The sequence below is a fragment of the Cryptomeria japonica genome, chromosome 11 (assembly GCF_030272615.1).
Source record: "Cryptomeria japonica chromosome 11, Sugi_1.0, whole genome shotgun sequence".
Lineage (NCBI taxonomy): Eukaryota > Viridiplantae > Streptophyta > Pinopsida > Cupressales > Cupressaceae > Cryptomeria > Cryptomeria japonica.
This window is the reverse complement of record NC_081415.1, coordinates 55868796-55895802: the sequence shown is the minus strand read 5'-3', so window position 1 is coordinate 55895802 and position 27007 is coordinate 55868796. Positions and strand designations below refer to the sequence as shown.

The 27007-nt window shown below is 37.5% G+C and overlaps 1 protein-coding gene across 8 annotated transcripts in view; it reads right to left on the bottom strand.

Annotated features, from left to right (window-relative positions):
- LOC131051349 (uncharacterized) overlaps window positions 1-27007 on the bottom strand; it is a 184901-nt gene that overhangs the window by 95234 nt on the left and 62660 nt on the right. For 7 of the 8 annotated variants that reach the window (XM_057985819.2, XM_057985822.2, XM_057985818.2 and 4 more), the window contains 4 exons: window positions 17236-17311; window positions 16900-17066; window positions 15875-16412; window positions 15412-15687 (listed from right to left, as the gene is read on the bottom strand). In XM_057985819.2, coding sequence (XP_057841802.2) covers window positions 15412-15687; window positions 15875-16412; window positions 16900-17066; window positions 17236-17311 — 1057 coding nt within the window. The remainder of the gene's footprint in view (window positions 1-15411; window positions 15688-15874; window positions 16413-16899; window positions 17067-17235; window positions 17312-27007) is intronic. The other variant, XM_057985823.2, reaches the window with a different exon arrangement.

Here is a 27007-nt window from a genome sequence, read left to right as displayed (position 1 = left end):
AAGTCTTATAGACTAGTCAAAGACTTTTGTGTATTTTGCTATAGCTAGCATAAAATCTCAAGGGACAAAAATATTTCCCTCTAGGACCATATTTGTAGGTTTGTTGTTATTTTTTATGAGTCCTCCATCACAGCAAATGAAAAAACTTTTCATTAATAGCATATGGGGTTGCATGTTCATCTATGGATCTATTAGAATGTTCTAACATGTGATGTTTCTTGATTCTGTGAATTCCACTTTAAGTGAAATTGCTGCTAGAATGAAGGGATCTTAACAGAAATTTTGATTTCTCCTTTCTAAAATTGATTCATATACATCTTTCTTTCTTGATTCTGTGAATTCAATTTTAAGTGAAATTGCTACTAGAATGAAGGTAGTTTAACAATGATTTTCATTCTCATTTCTAAAATTGATTCATGTATATCTTTTAGGTGTGGATTTTTAGACCTGTTTTGGCCACTTCCTTTAGACTCGACTTTAGCACCAATTGGACTAAGACAAGAATCCCTTTGATGATTAATCATGTTATAATGAACTTATCCTTCATTCTGCATAACCACTTTCAACAATCTCGTGTAATCCTGTTGGTTAACAGATTTGTCCTTTGATAAAACTAGCATAACACCACTCTATTGCCCCTTGAAAGAACAAAACATTAACCAAACAGTTGGGAAAACTTGTGAAAGTTTCCCTCTGAATTAACCTGAGGTACAGCTCCCTCTTTAGATTTTCAATGAACGAAAACAAGAAAGTAAACTACGCATATACTTTTAACCAGAAAGTATGAAAGGCGTTTTTCACATCTACACATCACTATGCTATAATTGCATTTTTTTTAAATATAATTCTCAAATGACAAAGTTCACAGACTTTGTTATGTTTCACACTTTTCATTCAAAGAAACTTTCAAACTTAATTCCTTCTTAAGTGCATAACTTTCCATAAAGAAACAAAAGACTATTTTGACAAAAATGAAAATCCAACAGAAACAATTTCCTTCATCAAACACACAGATTTGAGACTCCAAAATTATTACTTTCATGCAGTCACAGATTAATGAATATTTCTTTCTGAAACATTATGCAGCTGCAAAATAAAATGTATCAAGTCTGAAAGCCAAAAATTCTCAGACCTTCACATAGTCTTTTTAAAACATATAAATAGCCACAAATCAGCTAACTATATTTAGGGAGACACGGAGTTACATAACTTTGCCCCCGAGTCAAGATTCAGATTTTAAAACATAACCAGAAAAACTAACTTTTGAAATTGTCCTATAATTCATCACTAAACAACTTCAAAGGGCCTACACGGTCGAGATCGTAGCTACGGAACGGGATCTTCGAGCTGGCTCTGCACTGTGTTAGTGACACGTTTCCAATCTAAATGAGCGGCTGAAAAGTTCTATATAACGACAAAGTTTGGAAGTCCAATGTCAGCAATCCTCTCACGCCACATTTCGTTATCTCGTCGGACCTGGGCCACAATATCCGCATGACTTCCCAAGTGTTCTATGCATGGGAAAAGGAGGGATTCAATCTTTGCCACAATTGACAAGTCATTTGTTGTTAGAATCTTTGCTTCTCTAACATAATTAATTTTTCCTTCAAAAGACTAAGTAATGACTTCCAGACTTTCTATCGTTTTCCCATCCTCTTTCAAGTATTTAATTCCTATGCACTTCAAATCATTCTACATAGATAGAACGAGTTGAGATAACTCGTCCCGCAGTTTACCAGATTCTTCACATCCCTGTTCTACTACAAAATTTTGCTACTCAATGTTTTTCCTGCATACATAGAGGATATTATCATCCAGGCCCTGTACCGATTTTTCTGACAGAAACTTCATGATGCCATACTTTTGTACATCAACCATTTGAGCAACCACATCTCTCCACTCGGTGTCTTCCTTCTTCCAATTGGCAATTTCTGTCTCTAGCTCTCTCATTACAGTTATGGCATTCTCGTACACCTTGCTTTGATTCTTGAAGTATTTTGTGCCGGATTGAGTGATCCCCTCCAACCATTCCGGGAAAATCTCTGTCACCATCTTACTCTTGTGAATTTGACCTAGAAGTTTTTGATTAACAGGTGACTTAGGATCGAATGACATGGGCAGCTGTGATATCGGTTGGCCATTAAGATTATGAATAGCATCTATGTACTCTGCCATATGCCTCAGCATTTCCTTGAGATCCTGTTTATCCCTTTCATCCTTCCATGTCCTGTTTATTATTCTTTTGGTGGAGGCCTCCAAATGGTGTACATCCGCCACACGTGATCCAGCACCCAAATTCATTCTTTTAACACTGAAATCCTTTGCTGCAGGGTTTTCTACTTCCTTATCTGAAACACGGCGAGCTATCTCAGCAGTCCAATTACCTGTATCCTGATCAAAATCTATTTTTGAAACCGTCTTCAGCCTTTTACACTTTGGAGTTTTACCCAAGCATTTGCTAACCGTATCTTCAATAGGAACCAAGGCATGAACCACATTTCTCTTTTTGCTGCTAAGAGCAATGTCTAACAAATGAGGAGTACTAGAACCTGCATCCTTCTTCACTTGGGATTGCTCAGCACTTATATGAGCTAAGATCAATGAACCTTCAGTGCCTTCTTCTTCTTTTCCATGCTCTTCAGTATTTCTGAAATATCTCCTATCCTATTGAAGATTGAAAACAAGGAATATTTGCTGTCCAAGTTGTGTGTTATGCAGTTTTGAGGTTTATGTGTTATGCTGATAATGTTTTCAAATTGTAAAGATAACCAACACACATGAATATTTCAAGAATAAACAGCTCCTAAATGATCCCTTTGACCGATAATGAACAAAAGATGCATATATAACGGTCTTATGTGGAAATAAGTCAAACTAGACTCAAAATCAAAAGCTAACAGCAAACTGACATATTGTCAAACACATGTCTCATGTCCTCAGATAATCATGAATAATAGAATAATGAGGTGCAGTCCCAAACTCCCTTCTTCTTTATTTCATATGATGGACAAACAAAACATTACATTGACAGCCTAAAGAACATTACATGGGCAATTACATGGACTGTCATTAATGATCAATTTTCAAACATTCTGAGGACACTTGGACTGCAACCAAACTCATGCATTCAACTGATAATTACAATGGGAATTAACTTGTAAATGAACCTGGTGTTAAGCGCTGTGAAGAAGCAAGCAATATCTCATGTCAAAGAACCTCCAATGTGCCAATTCGAACGTCTTCCAATATCGCCCCTGCTGCTGCAATGAGAGGTCTGAGAAGTCAATCTCGGACTGCAGAAAGCACTTCAAACCTTCACCAAAATGATCGCCTTTAATACTTGAATGTAGCGCCACCCTCAATGTAGAGTTTGGAAGTCAAACTGAAAGGCTAGGAGCAAATTAGATGGACAATGGCAGACTTGGTTCGATTCTGATTTCAACTCATATCAGGCCGATTCTTCCCCAATCCTCCTTCAATTTAACATAAAATGAATCGCCTTCGTCTTCTAATAAAATTCCTATCCTCCAAATGAGTCTTTGATGCCTCAATGATGTAAGATGAGCAAAATCAGGATTAGGACCAGGCAGTTCGATCTTTACTACAGACTTCGAATATGATCAGCCAGCATGTAATACTCCTTCACCGATCTCCCCAAGAGGATCGGCTATCCTTTCTTGACCAATTCGATATGCAATGAATGTCTAAATGGCCAAACTGAAAATCATCAATGCATCCACCACGGCAAACAGCCATACCTCGATATGCACAATTAGGAAGACTGAAGTGTCTCCCTCTCAACGCAACCCCTCGGAAGATCTTTCACTTCCTCAGTTATGCCAAGCATCGAGAGTTTCCGTTCCCAAATGATTATTTGCAGACAACCTTCCGGCTCCACAAGTCAACACAAGAAGAGATACTCAACAATTGATAATGAACAATGAATTACCTCCCTCTTTTATTTCTTTCTCATCCAATCATATGATTCCTTCTAGAAGATCTCTTCTTATGGGTAGGTACACTTTATTATTATTTTATTACACATTAATTTAATTGCACTTTATAAAATAATAATATATTATAATCAAAGTGCACACGTCTCGTAATACATGTAATCTCCTTATTACACCGTTAGACCCAATAGACATGAAATGTGAAGCCATAAGTCACTGCAACTCGACCCCCTAATCAATCCTCTTGGCCTATGAGGGTCGGATGATAGGCCAATCTCGTGAAAATCTGAGGACTAATGAGAAGGGGACATTACAATTTCCAACTTCCATGGTGGGTATCTCAATGTTTTGCTCTGCCATTCTATTCCCAGCTTCAGGAGACCCTTACAAATCAACCACTACTGTACTTTCTGGCAACTTTTTGCCCTTGTTCTGGTCCTTGGCCTGGCAACACGAGTTGGAAGCTGGCTAATAAGGGACTTCTTTGAACCTTTGACAGTATCTGCCTCAAGTTTAACCTTGGCACCACCTCCAACACAAGTTTTAACAGATTTATTAGACAAAACTTTTTGAACAGGAGTCTTTGATTACCAGTTTTCCCAGTCTCTGCTTTCGTAACCACTGCTTAGTTCTGCAAATAACAAGGAATGTTATCATTTGAATCTAATCTTCCTCCCTCTTATCCCATTCTATCTCAGGGATTGGGGAACCCTGTACTTTTTCTGCATATTGTGGATCAATCAAATCTTCACCACTATCCACAACCCCCGTTACATTCATTCTAAGCTGAAAGGAAATAATCCGATCCATTGTAAACCTGAAAAATGTTCTCCTTCTCACTTCAAATTCATCTCTGCAATCCTCCCAGAAATCTTCAAGTTGTGAAACGTGAGAGAAGCTCTCTTTAAGAGCTAAATGCGCCTGAGCATAACCTTTGTTGTAGAAATTTGGTCGAGCTGCATAGTGTTGAAGGTTAAGCTTTTTGAAATCAACCTCAAGGTTCAAAGCATTAGAAACAGTGTGACAAATATAATAACCCAGTTCAACTAGAAAAGAAACACCTGAATCTTGTCTGGCTAGAGTCTTCTTGTCAATATGAGCAAGTTGCCTACACAATTCAATTAGCACAAAGCGATCCTCGGTAATTTAAATGGTTCTCCTTTGAACCCTCCAACCGTGATGTAAGTGAACCGAGGATACTGAATGAAATAACTTCCATATGTACTCACTAGCTGCATATCCTCATCAGATAGTCGTTTGTTTACATTTCCTTGAAGTTCATAAACCAATCTCCCTACAAACACAACATGAACTCTTCGGAAATCCTCATGACACTTGTGTAGCTCAAGGTGCAAATGGTAATCATAAATTTTCATCCTATCAACCCATTCCTCGTGATGCAAACCTGGCCAAGGTCTGACACACACCAAACAATAAAACAAGTATGAGGACATATAGAAGTTCTTATTTCCGAGGCAATTACTTAGCCCTTCATGCAATCTCTCAGCAATTAATTTTAACCAATCTATATATCGCTTCTCATCTAATATGACCTGGATGAAAAAGTACATCCAGTCTTCCCAATAAAACGTCTGTTGGCTTCCTTTTACCTTATGCAGTAAAATGACAATGTCCCTCACCTCTTTGATCAAATGCTCTTTGGTTGAGGGCTTGGGCTATCTAGAACCACCCTTCTGAAATTTTAAGAGCCAATTTTTGGCTTTAACACTTCTATACTGGGTTTTCTTTTTTGAGAAAAATCCATACGAGTTGGTTATCGTCCAATCTTCATACGGCTCTTTAGCGGGAATTTTAAAGACAGACATAACAGTTTCCCTATTCACATTCAATAGGACACCCCCACTTGCATTTCTGATACATCTGTGTTCGTGGTCATACTTGTTCCTGCACTCGAGCACTAACTCAGGGCGTTGTATAGCAGAAGGGAAAACTTAAGCTTCTATTAACCCACTATCCACAATCCTTCCCATCATGGGTGAACCAAAGGAATTCTTAGCTCTTTCTAAAAATTCATCTAAATCAGCATGAGCTAGGGATGTATCCCCGAATTTTGGGAGTGAGCAACTAAGACCTGAGTCTGACCCTAATTTTGGTGGAACGGGTCTCATTTCAAAACTAAAACAGGCTGCAATAACACCCACTACGGCTACTACAACAAAAATTAACAGTTTCTTCCTTGACGCACGAAAATAACAAAGATGGCGAAGATTTTCAACTCACCTTTCATGCAACTGAGTGTTTGCTAATTCTGAGAAATTTACCTCCAGCGCCGAACCTCCACCTTTCCTAATTTAGCTTCTTCATGAAGATACAATTCTTTTTTGTACAAAATCAATATAAATGGCTAAAAATTCGGTTTCATGATTACCACAACTCATTCACTCGTGTCGAGTGACAGCGGAGATGACACTTTTGACACCTGCTTTTATTACAAAACACTTCGAGCAATCTCCTATCAGGGAAATGACTACCACCTTAAGTGAAAAATCTTTTCAAATAAATCACCAAGATTCTTGGAATATTCCCTGCATTCCGGTCATTTCCCTTTCTCGTCCTCTTCTTTTACAAAGCTTCCATTTTAAATGTGCAACCGCTGAACCATTGAACTCTCGAACCAATGAAGGTTCAAAGGTTCAAGTTCATTCTCCGCACGAGCTTTCTGCACAAGTTAGACTTGCCGCAACTAAGACATAATATATATAAAAGACTCGATGAACCAATGAACCGATGAACTATTGAACTAAACCCCGAGTTCAAACAAAAGGTTTAAAGACACGAACACTTTAGACATAGAGATGCATCGGCCGAGACAAACTGACTATGCTAAAGTTGACACACATTATCTCGACATGAATATTCCAATACAGGGAAAAATTAATGAATGCAAAAAAAATAGGAGGTAACAAATCCCACTTTTGTCAAATATTTCAAAAGCTCAAGCCCATTCATTTACTTTTGGAGGCGTGTGCATATCTTTGAGTGACTTGGTAAATATGGGCCAAGGAATTGTGTGGCTTCATGTGTAGATGTGAAGTGTTCAACAAGTGTCAATAACTTATTAAGCACTGTTAAAATGCTATAAAATGAAGTCTCTTTACCGAGATCTAGGATGGACAAAAATTCAAGGATTGTGTCCTGTTGGTATGCGTTTTATCATTTACCAAACATTAGAACAAAATATCCAAGGATACCCTATCCTCTCTTGAACAAAATCACTACATGTGCCAAGATTGCGAGAAAGACCACACGATGACTCCAAGGTTTATATGTGCGAATGGGCGACTTTGTGTTGGATAGCTACCATGGTTATATATGCTGAAATACGAGGGTGACTTATGCTTGGCCTGTTCAATTCACAATGAAGATCTATCGTTTGGGTTTCGATCATGGACTTCAAGAAAACTGAAAAGGAGATAAGGTTTAAAAATTCTAATCTATTCCTAAGAATTCAAGAGACAGTATTGACTAGGTGACTTCAATAACAACACTTTGCTTCGCAATGCTTAGGACAACTACACAAAGTGAGTGTGATCTTCAAGGGATGTGCTTATGATTTTCGTACTCATGAATAATACCAACAGTTGAACAGTATTACTCAAAGTAGAAGTTAAATCCTCCAAAAAATAAGCTCAGACTAACTTTACACAATGAACAAAAATCATCTATTCATCAAAAGTATGAGCAAAAATTCACCATAAATCAATACTTATCAAATCTTGCATTCTTCTTAAATACATGAAATAAAATCTAAACTATGATGAGGGATAAGAACCATGCCAACTCCAAAATAAGAGAGGTAATCACCATCAATTCGAACAATGCATCACTTATTACTTTGGCAGTTGTAAGCAACAATTACTTATCTCAACATGTTTTGCAACATGCTCCCATGATTTACAAATGAGGGGTGAGCTCAATTTATAAGCTCCCCATTTACCATCCAATGGCCAAGGTTGATTTCAAATCAACGGTCAAGATTACAAAATAAAACCCTAATTAGGGTTGGGTACAACTAATTACTTCTCGACCAATGAGAAAATTACATTTGAGGACACTTGTCCTTCTTGCTAAATATAAATCAATAATAAAATATAAGGTTGTTGCATTGTGAATTGTGCCTTCTAGAAGCTTCTGGATAAGTCAGGTTCATTGAACCTGGACATGTTGATCTTGATCATTGAATGTCCTCCTTGAATTCTCCAATGGTGTCGAAAAATTGCCTATGGAAATTTGTTTGCAATAGTCCTCTTGCCACTATCTGATCTTGATTGGGAGCTTGTCTTCAGGAGGTGAAATCCTTCAGGAAATCCGGAATTTCTCTTCATATTTTTGTCAAGTTTGTGCCCTGATTTTGGAAAAGAACTTCCCTGTGCCTTCGCCACAATGAAGGAAATTGGAACTTTTATGTGAAGTGTTTCCCATACAGCCAAATTCTGCCTGGTCAATTTTATTTTGTGATACCTTCATGTGGATCCTTCAACACCTAGCCAAGATTTTGGCCATCTCTATGCCTGAATAAACTTTGTCCGTGGTGTTGCCCTCAATTCTAAATCTGGCATGTGCTAAATAGAACAAACTCCTCCTTTGGACAATAATCTCCTCTTTATTTTCCGCTTTGTTCTTCTTCTTTCTTCATGTTTCCTCTCCAACACTTAGTCAAAATTTTATTCTTTTGAAGGTGGAAAATTCCACACAGCCATTTTTCATGTGTCAAACTTTTATTTTCCAACCCGTTCGTTTGTTTGACCCTTGATTTCATGTGCTACTTTGTCAAATTTGTTTTTCCCTTTAGCCATTTTTTCTCTTTGGCATGGCAAGTCGATTGTCTTCATGTCTTATCCTTGAGCCATAGGCAAATTTTTATGTCTTGCTTAGGCATCTTCACATATTCCATTTATGCCTAGTCAACTTGGAATGTCTGTGTCTATCCATCTTGGCGGACCTTGAAGTATGTTTAGCCATACTTTTCTTTAGCAACTTCTATCTTGCCACCTTCATCCTTGTCTAGACTTGCCTTGATCTTCATCCTTCCAAAGCGGGCTTTGTCTTGTGTTGGAACTCCTTCATAGGGTGGAGTTTGGAGAGTGCTAGACCAAGGACAGACTTGAACTTACCTTAGACATGGTGGACTTTGCCAACCTTTTGCCATTCCTCTCTTGCCTAAGTCGGACTTTGCATTGTGATGGACAGTGCTAAGAAGGCGGACTTGGAGGCCTCTTTACCAAGGCGGACTTGGCACATATTTGGACATCTTTTCCATGGTGGAGTTCAAGGTTGTTTTTCCATATTTGTATGTCCTAGGGCGGACTTTGCCTTGGTTCAGACATTCCAACCTTTCATCTTCCTTGGCGGACTTCATACCTCCACTGGCTTAGGCAAAGTTTAAAGATGTCTAGACAAGTCTCCTCATGCCTTGGGTGAACTTTACCTTTTGTTTGTCACTTTTTCATGTGCTTGGCTGGTCAAACTTGGTCTTCCCTTGGACAAATTTTCATCTTCATGCCACTTTTCTTCCAAACATCTTCATTCAAACTACCATGTTCATCTCTGACTTGCCATGTTCATACCTGGATCATCTGGAACAAAAACCCTAGATTAGGGTTTTCACCCTACTTTTTGCACTTAAAGACATAATTTTTCAATTCTGAGAACATGGGTACTGATCATATGGTCTGAGGAATGATCTTTTGGAACAAAACCCTAATTAGGGACTTTACCCTACTATTTACACTTAAAGACCATATTTTTCAATTCTAAGAACACGGGAAGTATTGATATGGCCTGAGGATCAAAACCCTAATTCCACAAAAAAGCAAAAAAACATAACCCTACTTTTTGTACTTAGAGGCAAAATTTCTCGAATCTGAAGACATGGTCACAAACCAAATGACTTGAGGAACAAAACCCGGGTTCTACTTTCAAAATAGTAGAAAAAAGCAAAAATCGAAAAAAAAAAGGCAAAAAGCAAGAGAAAAAAGCTGCTTCTCGGATTGTGCCCAAAATGCCAAAAATCAAACTTTCTATTTTTAGAAAAAAGCAAAAAAGCAGAAATTCTTAAAAATAGAAAGTTGTCAAAAATGACTGAAAGCAATTGCGATCCTCGTCCTTCAGACCTTCTAAGCACTTTGACAACGTTCAAACACTATTCTAAGCATGAACTTTCTACTTGGCTCAGGATGACTTCTAAAAAACTCTACCTCCTCATTTGCAGAAAGACTAGTGATTAGCAATTGCGATGTGAAAGCAAAACCCTAAAAAGTAAAAATAGGGGGTCCCCATCTGCAATGGGGCGATGTGTGAAAAAGGTCACAACACGTCCTCACCTTTTGAAAATTCTACGATGTAATGTCTTCTAGTCTAGTCAAAGGCTTTTGTGTATTTCATTGTCTTTAAGTCCAGAGAAAGCATTTTTTGCAAGTAGTTGTCCTCTCTATTACATGATTGTCTCTATATGAATCAAAAAACTTAGGAATAGGATTTTTATTTTTAGAACATCTGATGGATTGTTTTCTATCATCCCATTTCCTTGATTTTGTCAATTGCATTTTAAATGAACTTGCAACTAGACCGAAGGAATCTTAACAACAATTCCAGTTCTCCTTTCTAGCATTGGTTCGTATATATCTTTTAGGAATGAATTTATAGATCCATTTGCCGATTTCCTTAAGTATTGCCTTTCGCACCAATTGGAGTATAGCATCAATCCCTTTCATAATTGATCATGTGTTATAATAAATATATCCTCTATTCTTCATAAGTTATCATAAATTAACTTTTCACCAGTTTGCACTGACCCATATAGACCCATTTAGACAAATATTAAAAGATATCAAATACATCCATTTACCTTTAGAGAGTTTTGTTAGCCTACTTGTCATTGATGTCAAATTCTACAAGTTTTAAACATACAAATTGGGTTTTCAACATACAGATTGGGTCTTCAGTTGTTTACTGTTGTATTGGATTGGGTTGCTGATGTTTTTCTTACTTTCACTCAGATTGTACATTGGACTGAGTATCCATATCAGCAATCATGATTCAATACTAGGATCACAGCACACTGCATGTGTCATTGGGTTCAACTTATGAAGTAACATCGGTTCATGTTATGAGATAGTCTTGATGACAGTTTAAGAAATGATATCTTGAGAAGGTTCATAGACACCTGTCATAGTGTCAAAGTGTCCCTAGCTAACATTTTAATATTTAGTATAACATGCGAAGAGAATGTGACCGATGAGTTTGCCAAAGTATAGTTGACATATTTAGGTCACATGGTCTGAGAATGTGACTGATGAGTAGATCCCCCAAAAGTGGCTTTCAAGAATTGATTCATGCCAAGGAGTACCACAAAAACAACAAATTTCATAGGTGCTACACAATATATGTGTAAGTTCATTCCAGCCTTCTCTTCCATAGCTGCCCATCTAAATTCAGTTAAAAGCTACAACGTTGAGTAAGCACTTTCATTGGAGTAGTTAACATGATAGATGTTGAGACATGGACCAGCTAGGACTCGAACCTAGGACCTTCCATACGCTGCTGGAGTGCTCTACCACTGAGCTACTGGCCCCTCTTGGACCAGTTCATCGTTGGTCCGGGTGTGGCTTATTTCCAACACCAACACCCCCCCTTAAGCCACACCTCTCGTGTGCTTGGGGCTCCTAGCCTGGACCTAGCTCTAATACCATGTTGAGACATGGACCAGCTAGGACTCGAACCTAGGACTTTCCATACGCTGCTGGAGTGCTCTACCACTGAGCTACTCGCCCCTCTTGGACCAGTCCATCGTCGGTCCAGGTGTGGCTTATTTCCAACACCAACAATAGAAATTTTCAAGCATTCTAACAATAAAATTTACAATACTCCAGTGTAAGGTCTACCTAATTTGAAAGTGCTCTTTAAAATTGAGACAGATACTAGTGAGCATGCCATGGGATTCATCACATTATAAAGAGTGGTAAACCAGCATATTATCATTCAAAAGTCTGAGGAACTACCCAATGTACAACTGTAAGCTATATGCATTAGTCCAAGTAATCAAGTAATGGAGAGTATTTATTTTGCAAGGAAACAGTTGTGCACATGGACCACAAACTTTTACAACAATTGCAAGCTCAGAAAAAGTTGCACCAAGCATAACATCACAAATAGATGGGTTTTCTACAACAATATCACTTTGTGATCAAATAAAAAAAAGGTAAGTACATATGTAACAGTAATTAATTTATCTAGGCTACCTATTGCAAAACTCATGTCAGCTCTACAGAAGCTTAAAAAGAAGAATATGACAGACTTAAATTTTTGGGAGAAGTACAAATAGTTCTGAGAATAAGATGTGAAAAAGGGGATGACTTCTACCTAGTGTTACCCAGAAACGCATTTCCACCCTAAAGGCACATGTTTCGGAAACGAAAACGGTTTCGGGTACGGGAGCGGCTGGAAACATTTCCAAGCTGTCCCTGATCAAGCAAAATTTTCGGAAACAGTATCGGAAATGCAGAAACAGTCAACTATGTAGTCGGAGACCATTGACCGTCCCCCAAACAGCTGAGGACAGCCAAGCTGTCCCCCAACCGTCCTGGGGACGAACGACCGTTTCTGGCGGCAGGAGGGCTTTAAAAAAAAGATTTTTTTATAAAATGTATTTTTAATATTAAAATGGTAAACCTAAATACGGATATCTAAAGCGATTCGATTCTGATTAGACTTAGCCAAGTGAACTCAGTGAAGTGATTCTATCTCGTAGGGAACCAGCAAGTCACATTTTTGTATCTTTGCTCTCTCTTCTTTTCAATAAGGCAATGCATTGAGGTCTACGGGTTTTTTTTACCTTCCATTATTTAATATTTATCCCATGAAATTCATAGAGTTTAAAAAACTTTTAAAAAATTTGATAAAAAAGTCAATTTCAGATTTTGTTAAATGTTCTTAGTTCTATGATGATTCAATGAATGATCATTGATTCAATGATTTTAGAATCTAGATTCTGATTTATAAATGTTATTATGTTGCTATCATGAATGTTACTGTGTTACAATGTTATATAAATATATAATTCATGAATATATTTAAAATTTCAGATTTCCCTATATATATATAGCCGTCACCTGCTCTGGTAAAAAAAAACGTCCTGGAAACCCGTTTCCCTATCCCCCCATCCCGGAAACTTGGGGTAACATAGCTTCTACTTCAAGGAAGGGCAATTGATAAGTTGGGCAAACTATGCATGCCAAGGTCTCAACATCTTCTGCTTATGAGGGAGGCACATACCTCAAAAGTGGCTGGTCATTTTGGTGTTGGAAAGGTATATGTCTTTTCATCGAATGCAGCTAGAAGTATCAAAATTCATTAGAGGGTGAAAATTATGTTGTGCTTGCAAATACAAGATGTGGAAATAAGGAATGTACACATCTCTTCAAATACCTACTAGAGTGTGGGAAAGTGTTTCCACAGCTTTCATGGGTGAAATACCATGTATAAAGCATGGTAATAACTATTTGCTTGTTTTGGTGGACAGGTTCAGCAAGATGTGCAGCTTATCCCCATGCATGAAGACAATAATCAGGAAAGACAACAGAATTGCTTTTGATGAAGTTTGGTTGCGGTCTACCAAGATCAATTGTATCAGACCAAGATGCTCATTTTCTGCGCACGTTTTGGTACACTTTATGGAAAAAAAGATATAAAGCTTCACAAAAGCACAATCTTTCATCCATATCAAATGGACAAATGGACAAATGGAGTTGGTGAATAGAACATTGGTACAGCTCATATAGGAGTACAACAGCAGGATGCCAAAGACTTGGGACAAGTATTTGCCCTACATCCAGCACTCATGCAACAATGTGATTCATTCCTCTACAGCTCAATCACCATTTTAAGGTATGTTTTGGATCTCTACTAATTGGTCCATAGGATATTGCGTGTGCAAGAAGGATTACACCCAGAGGTAACAAAAGCTACAAAACTCATTGAGAGGATCCAACGAGTGCCAACTCAACATGAATATGTAGCTAGTAAAGAATCAGTTGAAGTACAAGGAGAGACATGACCAACATCATATGGAGCATGGTCACAAGGTTGAAGACAAGTTATGGCTGTCCCTAGGTGAAAAACAAATGCAAGGACAAGTCAAGGAAAATAAACCTCCAAGGTATGGGCCGTTTAACGTCTTGGAGGCAGTTGGGGGAGCAGATTTCAGTTGGATCTCCCCCCTTACATGAAAATTCACTTTAGGAGCCATCCATGTTGGATAAAGAAGAAAATGAGTTCATTGTAACTTTGGTGGAAGACGTAGTGAATAACAAGAGGGCAGTACTCCAAGAGGGCAAAGTACATTACCAGAAGCAGGGAGAGATCAGATAAGGGCTTCACAAGTCTTGGTAAGTGGGGCTCAAAGGACAACTGTGAACAGCCCATTGATACTCCGAAGAGAAGGTAGAAGCATTGTTTCCTCACCTTATGTCTCCTTAAGCTTTTGAGGGATAAAGGCCTCTTTATGAAAGGAGGAAAGAGAAGAGAAGGCTGCTGGATGAGTATAGAGGACAAAGTATTTGCACAGACCAGAAAAGAATACATAGTTCATTCCAAAAATAGACAAGATGGATAGGAAGAAGCACTGTATCCCTCTTTCTACACTGATGTCTGGTTAATAATGAATCAGATAATATTGCTATTGGATCAAGCCATGTTTTTCCTCCCAAATGAGTTGCATGCATTTACTGGTGGATTTGAGTTTAAGTACAGTATTAAATATATCATTTAATTAAAAGCAATTAATTAAATGTAATTTCAGCATTTAAGTGATTTTGTTGCCACAATCTCAGCCTTTCTAGTGATTACAGATGAGCTGGGGCAATTTAGATACCCTTTATTGCTACCATATGCTCTACCTGGAGGTGGTTAACCTTGGTAAAACCAAGTTTACAGTCTAAAATTCATCTAGGGTTGTTCTTTCGAAGCTCCAATTCTTTTTGGAAGGAAAGCCAATGGAGATTGCAAGTTACAGATCTAATGCTCAACATGAGGCCTTATAGATAAAGAATAGGTAATGAGAATGTATGTTCATGCAGAATGACCAATTCAGATGAATTTATAAACTAGAATGAGAATAGACAAGAAGAGAACAAAATTCAATAACAGACTAAAATGAAATAATAACTTAAAATACACTCATTTATGTTTCCCAAACACATCATTTTAGCCTTCAACATGAGGAAGAAAAACAGAATTCGTGAATACTGTAAGCAAAACAGACATAAAGAGAATACAAAAATGCTAGAGCTATTCCAAACAGTCATGCTTCTTATTCATAGTCATTTAACTTAACACCAATACAAGTTATTTTTTAATTAGGTTTCAGTTTCATCTTCCCATATACTTCCTTCAAAGAAAAGTAGACAGCATGATTATTTGTTTGTGGGTTAACAACAACCTTATCTGCTTGCTGAGTACTAGCTCGATGTTGTGCTTCCTCTGAGCGAATTTCAAATGCCTTCATTAGATCCTTAGCTGAATTTGAAGTTAGCATGTCTGTACTTTCTAGTTCCCATGTGCATTGATCATAACCTAAACCTTTCCACTTGACATACCATTCAACACAATAGTCTGCACTTGTTTCCCCCCATTCTTCTTCTGGATTTGCACAGAGTAATGATCTCTTCTGTATGAGCCGATGTGGTTCAGTCCATTCAGGGTTCCATTTAGGAGCCTGCAAAAATATTCTTTATATTATACTTAAAATAAAAAAATCTATCCTTAAACTGAAAGAAAGTAACTTCCACAAATATGCAAACGCATAAAAGCCAAAACATGTTCACTTTATAGATTTTTAAAAGGACTATTTTAATTGATTCAAATTTAGAAACAAAAAATCAGAAAATGTCTTATTAAGGCACCTTTCCTTCCTTTAGTTTTTTCTTGAAATTGGCTAGTTTCTTTGGTGCTTCATCAATAAGCAACTTTTCATTGACCCAGCGGTTATGAAGATGAGAAAGCCCTCTGTATTTAACAAAATAAATCTTCTCTTGCCTTTTAGAGTTTGTCTTATTTGTAGTTTTAATTGGAAGCTCATTTTGTCCAACAATCATGGAATCACTGCATAGCTCTTCTTTATTTCTATTATTCTCTCTCTGATCTAGCGCTGACATTGAACTACGATTGAAGCAACCATTGCGCTCCTTACCAAAATTGTGATACACTTTTCTTCCAATTGAGAGATCCCTTTCAGTTGCCTTTCCAATTTCGTTTTGTTCAGTATCAAGATCTTTTGTTTCCCATATCGATTCAATTCCTTTACAAACCGAATGCACACCGTTTGATACTCTTCTATATGCACAAGTTGGGCAATACCATTCACCGAGGGGAACTTGCACCAATGGAGGTTTCAGGCAATGGAGATGGTATGTCATGTTGCAGTTTTGTCCATCACAGCAGCTGCTAGAACCACAATTTTTATGATGATTAGCAGCATGCAATAAGAGGACTGGAAGTAACATTGCAAAAATGCATAACAGTTATAAATTAAATGCCTTCCTCAATTGGCATTCATCTGCTACTTTTTAGATCATGCCAACATAGTTAATCCATCATGTCAACAACTGACAGCACCCATAAAGAATCTAGATGCACTAACATATAAAATCAAAGGATGCCAGGCATAAGGTTGTACATTGCTTAGAAATTTATGCATAGACATAATGTCTAACACAAAAACAAAATTGTAATATCCAAGCTTAGGAATAAAGCAAGCAGACAACTAAACATGAAGCTACTGTTACAACCATTCAAATGATATATGTAAGGTAAAATTGCATATTGGAGTATCTGAAACTTAACAAAAACAACAGTCATATTATTGGACATAATTAGTTGAGTTTAGAAATGAACTTCAAAAAAACCATTAGTAAACTGGGCAACGTACAGAAGTTTCCCGCTTCCTTTACATATTTGGCAACTGTTAATAATATAATCACTTGAAAATTTAACTCCAGAAGAACTCATCTGGGCTGGTGATGGTAAATCAACATTGTGATCATTTCCCATTTCAACAATATTTCCCCCAACAGTGCTCCTAAGCTTCATAGAACTCTGTATACATTTCAAACCAGCAAGCATAAAATGTTATTTGGAAAAAACAAAGTTTCTTTCATGATGCATCATCTATAATGAAAAACAACAGTTGTCATTTCTGAGAATATCTGCTACTTATGGCTAAGAATAACCTTGATATCATGAGACCATTGCTCACGAAAAATACCTCTACTTCGCATTCTTCAACAAGAGAATGGTGGGTGTCAGGGTGTGAAACCTTCTTGCTTAACTGTTTTCCCTTCCTGAATATAATCAGTTGACAATGCTGTGTGTCATTTACAAAAATATGGCATTGGTCATTTACTAAATAACTGCAGAATTCATGATCAACCTAATACTGATAGGGGGAAAAGATATTCAGGTTATCGATTTGTAGATGATACAATTCTTTTCCACACAATTCTACCTATTGAGGTCAAACACGTCAAAGCTCTTCATGGAAAATACCAACTAGCTTTACAACAGCTAAAAAGTAAAACAAAATCTCAATATAATCTTCATCAACACAAGCTTAACCACCAAGATCAGAATCCTTGAATTCAAAGAGGACACTTCCCACAATAATATTTACGCATTCACATACACAACAAACAATATAGGTCTTTGGCTAATGGATAAACATAAAGTCCAAAACAGATGAACCTGACAGAACAACAAATGCCTCATGTTTGTTGTAAAAGCTCAGTTTGTAACAGCCATATTATAATCTAGGACAGCATTTCTGATATCAGCCATATTTTAAAAGTTCTGAGTACTCACCAAATCAGTCAGTTTTTCAAAAAGGTGAGTACTCATCTGACATCAATCATGTTTCAAAGTTCTGTGAGTACTCATCAAACTACTCAGTTTATCAAAAAGGTAACTAATCAAAAAAATGTGAGCTGAGTCGAACATCAAAACTCACAAGTTATTTGGCAAGTCTGAGTAAAAGATCAATTGTCTAATAACATCACAGGGCTATCTGTTAAAACTCCCTGAAGCTCTCCTTTCTGCCTTTAAAAAATGTACATTCACCTTTTCATGATTTCGTTCTCATTTTTTCCATTAAGCAACCATAAAAAGATTGCATTCTCATTTTCTCCACTAACTGATTGTCAAACAATCTCATTCTCATTTTCTCCATTATATGATAATAAAATGAAGAGCATACCCATCAAACTAGTTGCAAAGCAACATTCCATAAAACATTGATCGAACTATCAAAATGCTGCAAACATCTCATAAAGCCACCCCCTTTTCTATCAATTGAACTCCCTTGGCCAATACAGAGTCTTATTTCGAGTTCTCCCTCTTCAGTAACCTCGTTGAGTCCCTCAGAGACCTCTTCTGAGTCTTTTTGTGAGTCTCTTGCTAGGTCTCTATGTGGCTTGCTTTGGCCCATAACCAAGGAGTTGTGCATTCCCATTTTGTTGCATACACACTTGGTGATCAGCATCTCCATATTGGAGAAGAGCAGAAAGAAATAATGCTAGAAAAGTCTTAATTGCAACAAAAAGAAATAACGTAATACTGACAAAATAACAAGAGATTTTAACTCGGGAAACCTTCTCGAGAGAATCTCAACAAAAATAACACTGATAATAACTCAACCTGTATCATCCTGCCCCGGTTCATACCAATTTTGTTTTTGCAATAATTCTGAGTTTTCAAGACATCGGACAATTCATCAAACAATCCTCAAGAAACCAAATTCAGAGTATTCTGATATGCAACACTAAGAACTATAGCCACTCACCTTTTATAACATGAACTTCACCATATAATCGTGTCATTGAACAGAGCTTCATGTGAACATTTTGTCATACAAATTACATGTATATCGCTAAAGCTTTTTGATTTGTTTTAAAGTTTTGCTTGATAGTCATTGTAATAACAGTTTCAGATTTGCATATAGATTGGCTGATTTTTGCATACAAAAATAATTAACCTTGACAAGAACTTCCAGCAAATAAAGTATTGCGAGGACAACCCGACAGATATACAAGTGAATTTATGCCTAAAATTGAGTAACACTTCCACATTTTAGCAAATACGTGCCCGTAAAATTGTAAATATGATCCCAATTTGGGGTCAATTATAGCACACACATGAACATTCGCAATCTTGCCCTCAGATCTGCCAATGAACTCACAACATCATAAATGTTAAAGAAATATCATGTGCTTATTGCGATACTCTTTTACACTAATGGAAAATCCATTTAGGGTAATCGATTTAAAAACATTTATGCTAAGCTCTAACTATTTGAAATCCTCACCGCAGTTGCACCTTCCTTAAGGTTTCGGGATATATTTAAATTTTGTAATATTATGACTTATCAAATGTTTAATAAATTGTATGTATTATATTGTTTAAATTTATTCAATTAACCTATTTAATTTATAATATAAGATATTAAATCTATCTATATATAAAATTTACAAGTTTTTTATCCCACTTAACCCAAAATAAATAATGAATTTTAGTTTCTTTTAATAAAAAATGAGTATATTTTTTATTTGTGTTAATTTGATTTTTCACTCGTTTTAATTTAAAATGTTTTTTAATAATGTTTTGTAGATATTTTTAATTTCTACTAAATAGAATATATTATTTTTTAAGTTAAAAATTATAAAACAGAATTTAGTTGAATATTTTTTAATTTGTTAGTCCAAATAATTTTAAATTAAAATTTATAATTAATTTTGTATTTTGTATTTTTTTAAATAAATTTAGCAACATTTAAATTAAAATATTTTTAAATATCAACATTTTAATTGAGCAACACTTCTTAAAATTATAAACAACAAATCTAATGGAAATTTGGATCTAATGAAAGTTATAAGGATGAATCTGTTATGTTGTAAATATACACGCCCCATTGCAAATGGAGACCCCACTTTTTGCTTTCTAGCTTAGGTGTTTTAGGTTTAGTCATTTTAGCTTGGTTGTAGTTGTACTCGTTAACCTTTGCTTGTGAGAGGGGGTTATGTTTTGTGAGTTTCAAGATTCATGATTCACGATTGATGAAAGTTGCAAATGTTGTCGATGTTGCAAAGTTGTCAAAATTGCTAAATTGCTAAATGTTGTCAAAGTTGTCAAGGAGTGAGGAGTGGTAGCTTACATGTGATTCCATCAGGAATTGCAAGCACAACATCTTAAGGTCATGAATTACAAATCCACATTGTGCAAAGCCTAGGTGGGTAATTGAGGGGGGAAATCAAAATTTGTCTCTATCTAGAGTCAACCCCCTCATTCCATGTACAGATTTGTGCAAGGTCTAGGGGGTAAGTTGTGCACTAATACAACCCTACCCTTACAAGCCACTCTTGGATGAAGTTGTGCACCTCACCACTTCATTTGCACCCTTGCACCTTTAGTTGTGCAAGTCAACTCTCGATATTTTCTCTTGCACCTTTAGTTGTGTAGGCAAGGGGTCTTCATGAGCTAATATTCGTGCACACACACTTAAATCACGCCCAAAGAAGAAAGTTGTGCAAGGAAACTTGTCATGTGCGCTCACCTTCCTTTATGCAACAATAAACCCCATGTGCGCCCATCTTTGAGCAAGGCACCCTCTAAAACCCACTCACCTCCTTTTTTGTGTATGTATGCTTGTCAAACCTGCTCAGTTTTGTGCAAGACCCCTTTGCATTTGCACCCTTCATGTTGTGCAATCACATCATCCAAATGCACTCATCTTATCTTATGCAAGCCCTTATCTCATTTGCGCCCAAGGGAAGAGGGAGGATAGGAAATTTTCTCTCTAAATTGTTGTGACGTTTTCACACATCACCCCATTTTTATGGGGACCCCCACTTTTTTAAGCATACTTGTAAATAAAGTGTCTTAGTTTAGCATGGTTTAGAGTTAGAGAGTTAAAATCAAAAATCCAAAAAAATTCAAAATTCAAAAATACGAAAAAAATTAAAAATTCAAAAATACGAAAAAAATTAAAAATTTTCAAAATACAAAAAAATTGAAAAACCAAAAATTGAAAATTTTGATTAAGGTATGGTTGCGTAGCGATGTCATGATGTTGTCGCATAGCGATGTCGTGATGCCACTGCGCAGCGATGTCGTGATGCCACTGCGCAGCGATGTCGTGATGCCGCCACGTAGCGATGTCGTGTTCCCACCGCACAGCGATGTCGCGTTCCTGCCGCACATCGTCGCCGCATTGCACTCACCAAGCCTAGTCATTGCACATTGCCTTTGTGCATCGTTGTCATTGCACGCTACCTTCGCGCATTGCTCTCGCATACATTGTGCATTGCTGTTGCACTTTGCCTTCACGTCACTGTCGCGCAGTGACATCGTGCAACGATGTCGCGTTGTTGTGGCATTTTGCCTTCATGTTACCGTCGTGCATCGCTGTCACACATTGCTTGCACGCATCGCATTGCACTTACTACACTTAGCCATCACACATTGCCTTTGCGCATCACTATCATGCGCTCCGTGTGCATTGCTCTCGCACTTATCATGCATTTTTACATATGTCGCGTGAAGCCTTTGCGCTTACGCAATAGCGTTGCACTTGTCATGTCTCACGCGCGTCACGCATTGAAGACTTAATCAATTAACAAAGAAGATGTTGCGCAGCAAACAAAGAATGAAGAAATGAACAAGGAGTGTCACGCGATGTAGTCGTGAAATAAATGCAGTAGAGAAAAAAGGTTATGCCTTGCGAGCACTTTACGAGCACCATCCGCCACACTCGCATTGTGCAATGTATCCTCACATCACGTTCAACGTGACGACTTGAGGAGTTGGAAAAGAGACATTTAATGGAACACATTTTGTGTTTAAGTTCGATGAAGCTCAACAATGATTAATTGAAAGACATTTGATAAAGTTGGCTAACTTCGTAGCGATGATACGCTTGGCAAATCGAAGGACTAAGAGAAGGCATTCAACGATGTGATTTATGCATTGGAATGGTACACAATACAAGTTATTAAATTAAAGCAAAGAGTAGAGGTGGTCGAACAACGGATAATATTTAAGAGTGATCATTTACTATGTCGAAAAGTGCAAGGGGAGTTATTCAATTCGAGGAGGCTAGCTTCATTACAGTCAACGTCTTTGATCGATCGCAAAAAGCATGACAACCATACAATTATCAACTCGATGAAAATGAAGGGAGGGCGTTCAATCACACTAAATTGTTCGAGTTACAACACTCGAAGTATCGTGTAAGAACATTATGAGGTGTATTCTATCCATTCTGGGCAATATTGGTAAAAGACGTGACACTAACGTGATAGGATTGGTGTGGCTAATTGCAAACTTCGAGGATCAACCACATTTGCCATATCTTTCACACATTCGATAAGGGATATCAACTATTACATATTTAATGTAGGCACTTTGTCAGGGCATTTTGTTAGAAACGATTGGATCAGCCAACAATCATTGGGTAATTCAAATTGTAAGAACGACGCCCTTCATGAGTATCGATAACAATCATTCAATACATGGCAACACATATTTAATATGGGCAACAGTTTATCCAGATCGCCTCGAATTTGTACATCACCTTCTAATCCAATTATACGATGAGTGCTTCGATCGGATCAGCTCTTTGTTTTGATTGGCGACAACATTGAATGTTAGTGGCTGAGTGATGTGTGATGGGATATCAACCCCCTCAGCCAAACGATTATAAGCATAAATCAATCATTTCATTTGATCGATTTAAATGGATATCCCTTTGTGCATAAGTTTAACAAATTGCAGGTTGTGGAGGCGATTTTGGTTCCAGATATGAGCGATTTCATCTCAGACAATAGTATCAGCGACTTCAATATTAAGCATTCAGCGATCTTGGTTTACAAGCTGCGATTTCATTTTGATATTGATAATGGTGTTTCCAAATTCATATCGAAGGTTTGGTGACCAGTCAATTCCAGGCTATCCATGATCGTATTCTTATCAAGGCATGGTGAATAATGGCGACTTCATCCTAAGACGCTATTCACATTGCAATGATCACCTTGCATCAGGTAATTCGCATCCATATTGTTCCCACAACGATCAGAATTTGATCACCAACAGTCAACTATACTCAGCGATATATGTTCTGGGAAGCATCACAATATACAGGTCACACTGAGTTTGACTTTGAAAGGCCACGATTCTGAGTTTTGGTCAGAAATTTGTACTTCAACAGCGATAGGAAGACAGTGAATTGATCATCACAACAAAATCTGACCCTAGGATGGCGATCTGAGTTCAGATATGAAATTTAAGTTGTCTCAGTAATTATCAGCATTCTATCAGATTGATCCTCTTTGGAATAATTTTGAGAAGTGGTAAAATATAGATTCATTCCTCCAAATTGACTTCATTAACAAAAATGATGTTGTTGGATGCTTTTGTCAGTAAATTAGACTGATTTCCATTAATGTTTTACAGGAACATATCAGAGGTTGAAGTCACCCCATAAGCCTAGCTGGTCGACAAGTTTTGAAGGTTTGCATATGATCAAGCGACTGGCCATTTAGATATATGCACATGGTCACAATGTGGAAATGTTGATGTATAAGTTCTCTTTGAAATTACATGACAGATTTGAGACAAGTTTCTCATTTTGTGAAGAATCGGGCTTCATTTTGTGACTGATTCAATATCTTATTCATTGCTTTCACAAGATTTTGCCTTACGATGCTTTGTTCTAATACATTTTGGCTTTCATGAGTAATTATTCATAGCTTCAGAAGCTGATTTTTTATTACATGACACTAACTTAGCCAAATCTCACAGGTGCATGACGACAGGATCACGACAAGCGCTGGTCAAGGAGGACTCGAAGAGCATCATCATCAAGTCGGAGATCACATCATATTGGGGCGGCATAGGTGACACGAACCTTGGATGCATCGACATAAGGAAATTTCAAGGCATGCACTACACCAGGCCAACAGGACCTGCGAATGGAAAGTGGCATCGTCAAGGAAGTTGGCTTCTCTTTAGCAGTGCAGTGCAATGAACTCATCGTTGAATGTGCGAGACACTATGATCCAAATATATGAAAGTCGTGACAGCGCGAAGGCGGTCTACAACAACAATCCAGATGTCTACAAAGCAACTGATGGGATCGTCACATCACAAGCTCATGCAAGGCAGGCATAGGAGTCACTCCAAGCGCGACGGGCACTTCGAGATGTGACAAGGATCATGTATAGGCGATGGCAGGGTCTAATGCAAGCAATCAGCGTGACGAACAAATATCAACATCAAGGCAAAAGATAAGCGTCAACGTCATGCACTCAAGAAGATTTTTTACAATCTTGAATTTCCTTCGGAAATCCATGAATCTTTGCCAATATAGCAAGATGAAGGCTTGCGAATGTAGGTGATCATGAATGTAGGTGATCGCGAATGCAGGTGATCAAGACATGCGATCGTTTCAGAAGAGTTAATCAAAGTTAGAAGGTTGACATGAGCGGAGTCATCGTCACATTAAGCGCTCGCACATGTTGAGTATCAGGAGATATGTTGCATTCAATTGCACACTTGTGATAAGTTGCAAGAACAAGCCAAGGTGGCATCCAGTCATCATTACATCCAATCACATTATTTCATGAGAAGGCATCTAGATTCAATGAACCTAACAAAGGAGATTACCACTACAAGGGCACAAAGATCGATGTACCTACCGCCATCACTTATTGGTTGAATTTTCTAAGGACATGTGTCCCTTAAAATGTAATCATGTCATTGGTCAAGCATTTAATGCTTTGTAATGGGTTCAACAAACCCTAATTAGGGTTTCTATCTTGTAATCTTGACCATTGATCTCAAATCAATCTGAGCCACTGAAATGTAATGAGAGAACTATAAAAGGCCTCACTTCTTCATTTGTAAGGTTAATAGTTAGTAGTCAATAATCAATAGTTAGAAAATAGTCAGTAGTCAATAGTAGTAGTCCAAGAGCAATTAGTTTTTAGAGTAGAGTAGAAAGAGAAGGCAAAGATTGTTGCCAAGACATTGTTGGAAGACATGTAAACTTCATCGAAGATATGGTGAAACTGATATGTTGATTCAACAAATTGCATGGTCTCTACTTCTCAAATTTAATTTCATGTTATTAGATGAATGGAAGAAATTTGTATGATCGATGGTGAAATTTGTATATCCATACTACTAGCGGTTTGTTGATTGCAAACTTGCCTTGCATAGTCAATTGGAATCGTTCAGCTTAAGCTTAACTTCAATTATTGCTTCTTCATTCATTTGCATCAACTTGATGGTGTCTATGCTTGTAGCGGTGATCTGAACATCATAAAGCTATCCTTAGAAGATCGCATTAGCCTTGTGGAGATGTTCATAGCATGTCAAAGAAAGACTTAGTTGAATTTCATCAAAGATTGTACATTGCTCCTACATTCTTTAGAGTTAGATTAGTTTCCTCAACCCTTATCCTTTTTCACTTTTTTTAAATCAAGTGAAATCCCACGTTCTAGCATCATTCAATCATTCGAGCAATCAGGTGTTCAACGTAAGTCCCCTCGCAGGTACAGCAAATCACATCAATACCTTTGAAGCTATCTGACACGTTAAGACCTAACATAAAAGAACCTTGGATTCATCTCAAGTGATCCTTCGCAGATCTTCAGCATTTGAGAGTCTTTTTATCAAGAGAGGATAGAGTACCTTTGGTATTTTATTCTATGTTCGATAGTGCATCAAAACACCATCAACATAGATGTTGAGCAATCAAGCCCTTCAAATGCGCTTAGGGGAGAGTAGTGCAAGCATACACTTAAAATCCACTCTACCTAGCTTTGTGCAAGCGCCACTTCAATATGCGCTCAACATTTTGTGCATCCACATATGTCAAATGCGCTCCTCCCTTTGTTTGTTCATACATGCACCTTATATCCACTCAACCACTTGTGCAAGGATTAGATTCACATGTGCTTTATCACAAAACTGTGCAGGCATTGACATAAAATGTGCTCATGCACAAAGTTGTACAGTTGAACCCTCCAAAACCGCCCATACAGGCATGCCTTCCAAACCCGCCCACATGCATCTTGTGTATGCCTAAAAATCCAGTGTGCTCAAGAGTTTACTGCATTAAGATGTCTAGTTTGTGCCCTCATCTGCAATGAGTGGTATTCCTGCACACATTCTCATGAAATATGCTCATGAGGAAACATTTAACAAGTTCAATAGGCAAAATGGGTGGTAAGTATGATTCAATATTATAAAGGTTTTAATTCATTACTTGTTTGTTTTGCGAGATGGAAGCAAGCAAGGAAGACTAAAGGGATGAAACTCATCGAGGTTTCCATATTTATGACATTCGTGGAAGATGCACGATGGAGAACATTCAAACATCAGGTCTATTAGGGAATGCAAGCTCAATCATCAATGCGAGGATAAGATCAACATGTATCAAGGCAGGCACAAAGCTTACATTTCATGATGAAATCAAGGGGATCAAATATTCAACAGGGTCTACATTTCAAGGCAACATTGCTCTACATCAACATCATCATGACCGCAAAGCTAGTAAGGAAAGGACATCATTTGGACATCGCATGGATGAAGGTCTACATTCCAAGGTGCATCAACGTCATGGAGGACTTGCACATCAATATCAACATTCAAGAAAAGACAACATCAAGATTCATCAACCACACGGAGATCGCTATACAATATCAAGAAGTTCAAGGCATAGCAATGATATGAGAAAATTTTACAATTAGAGGATAGTATATTGGGGGGAAGCACAAGATTTTTGTGTCGAGCAAATCCAAATATTTCCTGTGTCGAACAAATCTGAAACCTGGAATCAAGCCCCACCCCGCGTAGTTTCATGTCCAATTTTGATAGTATCCCCATGTCCATACCATCAAAAGATTTCATGTGTCCCAAAAATCTAAAACAAATCACCGGTGGTGTCGAACAAATCTCAAGATTTCATGTGTCCACCAAATCGGAAA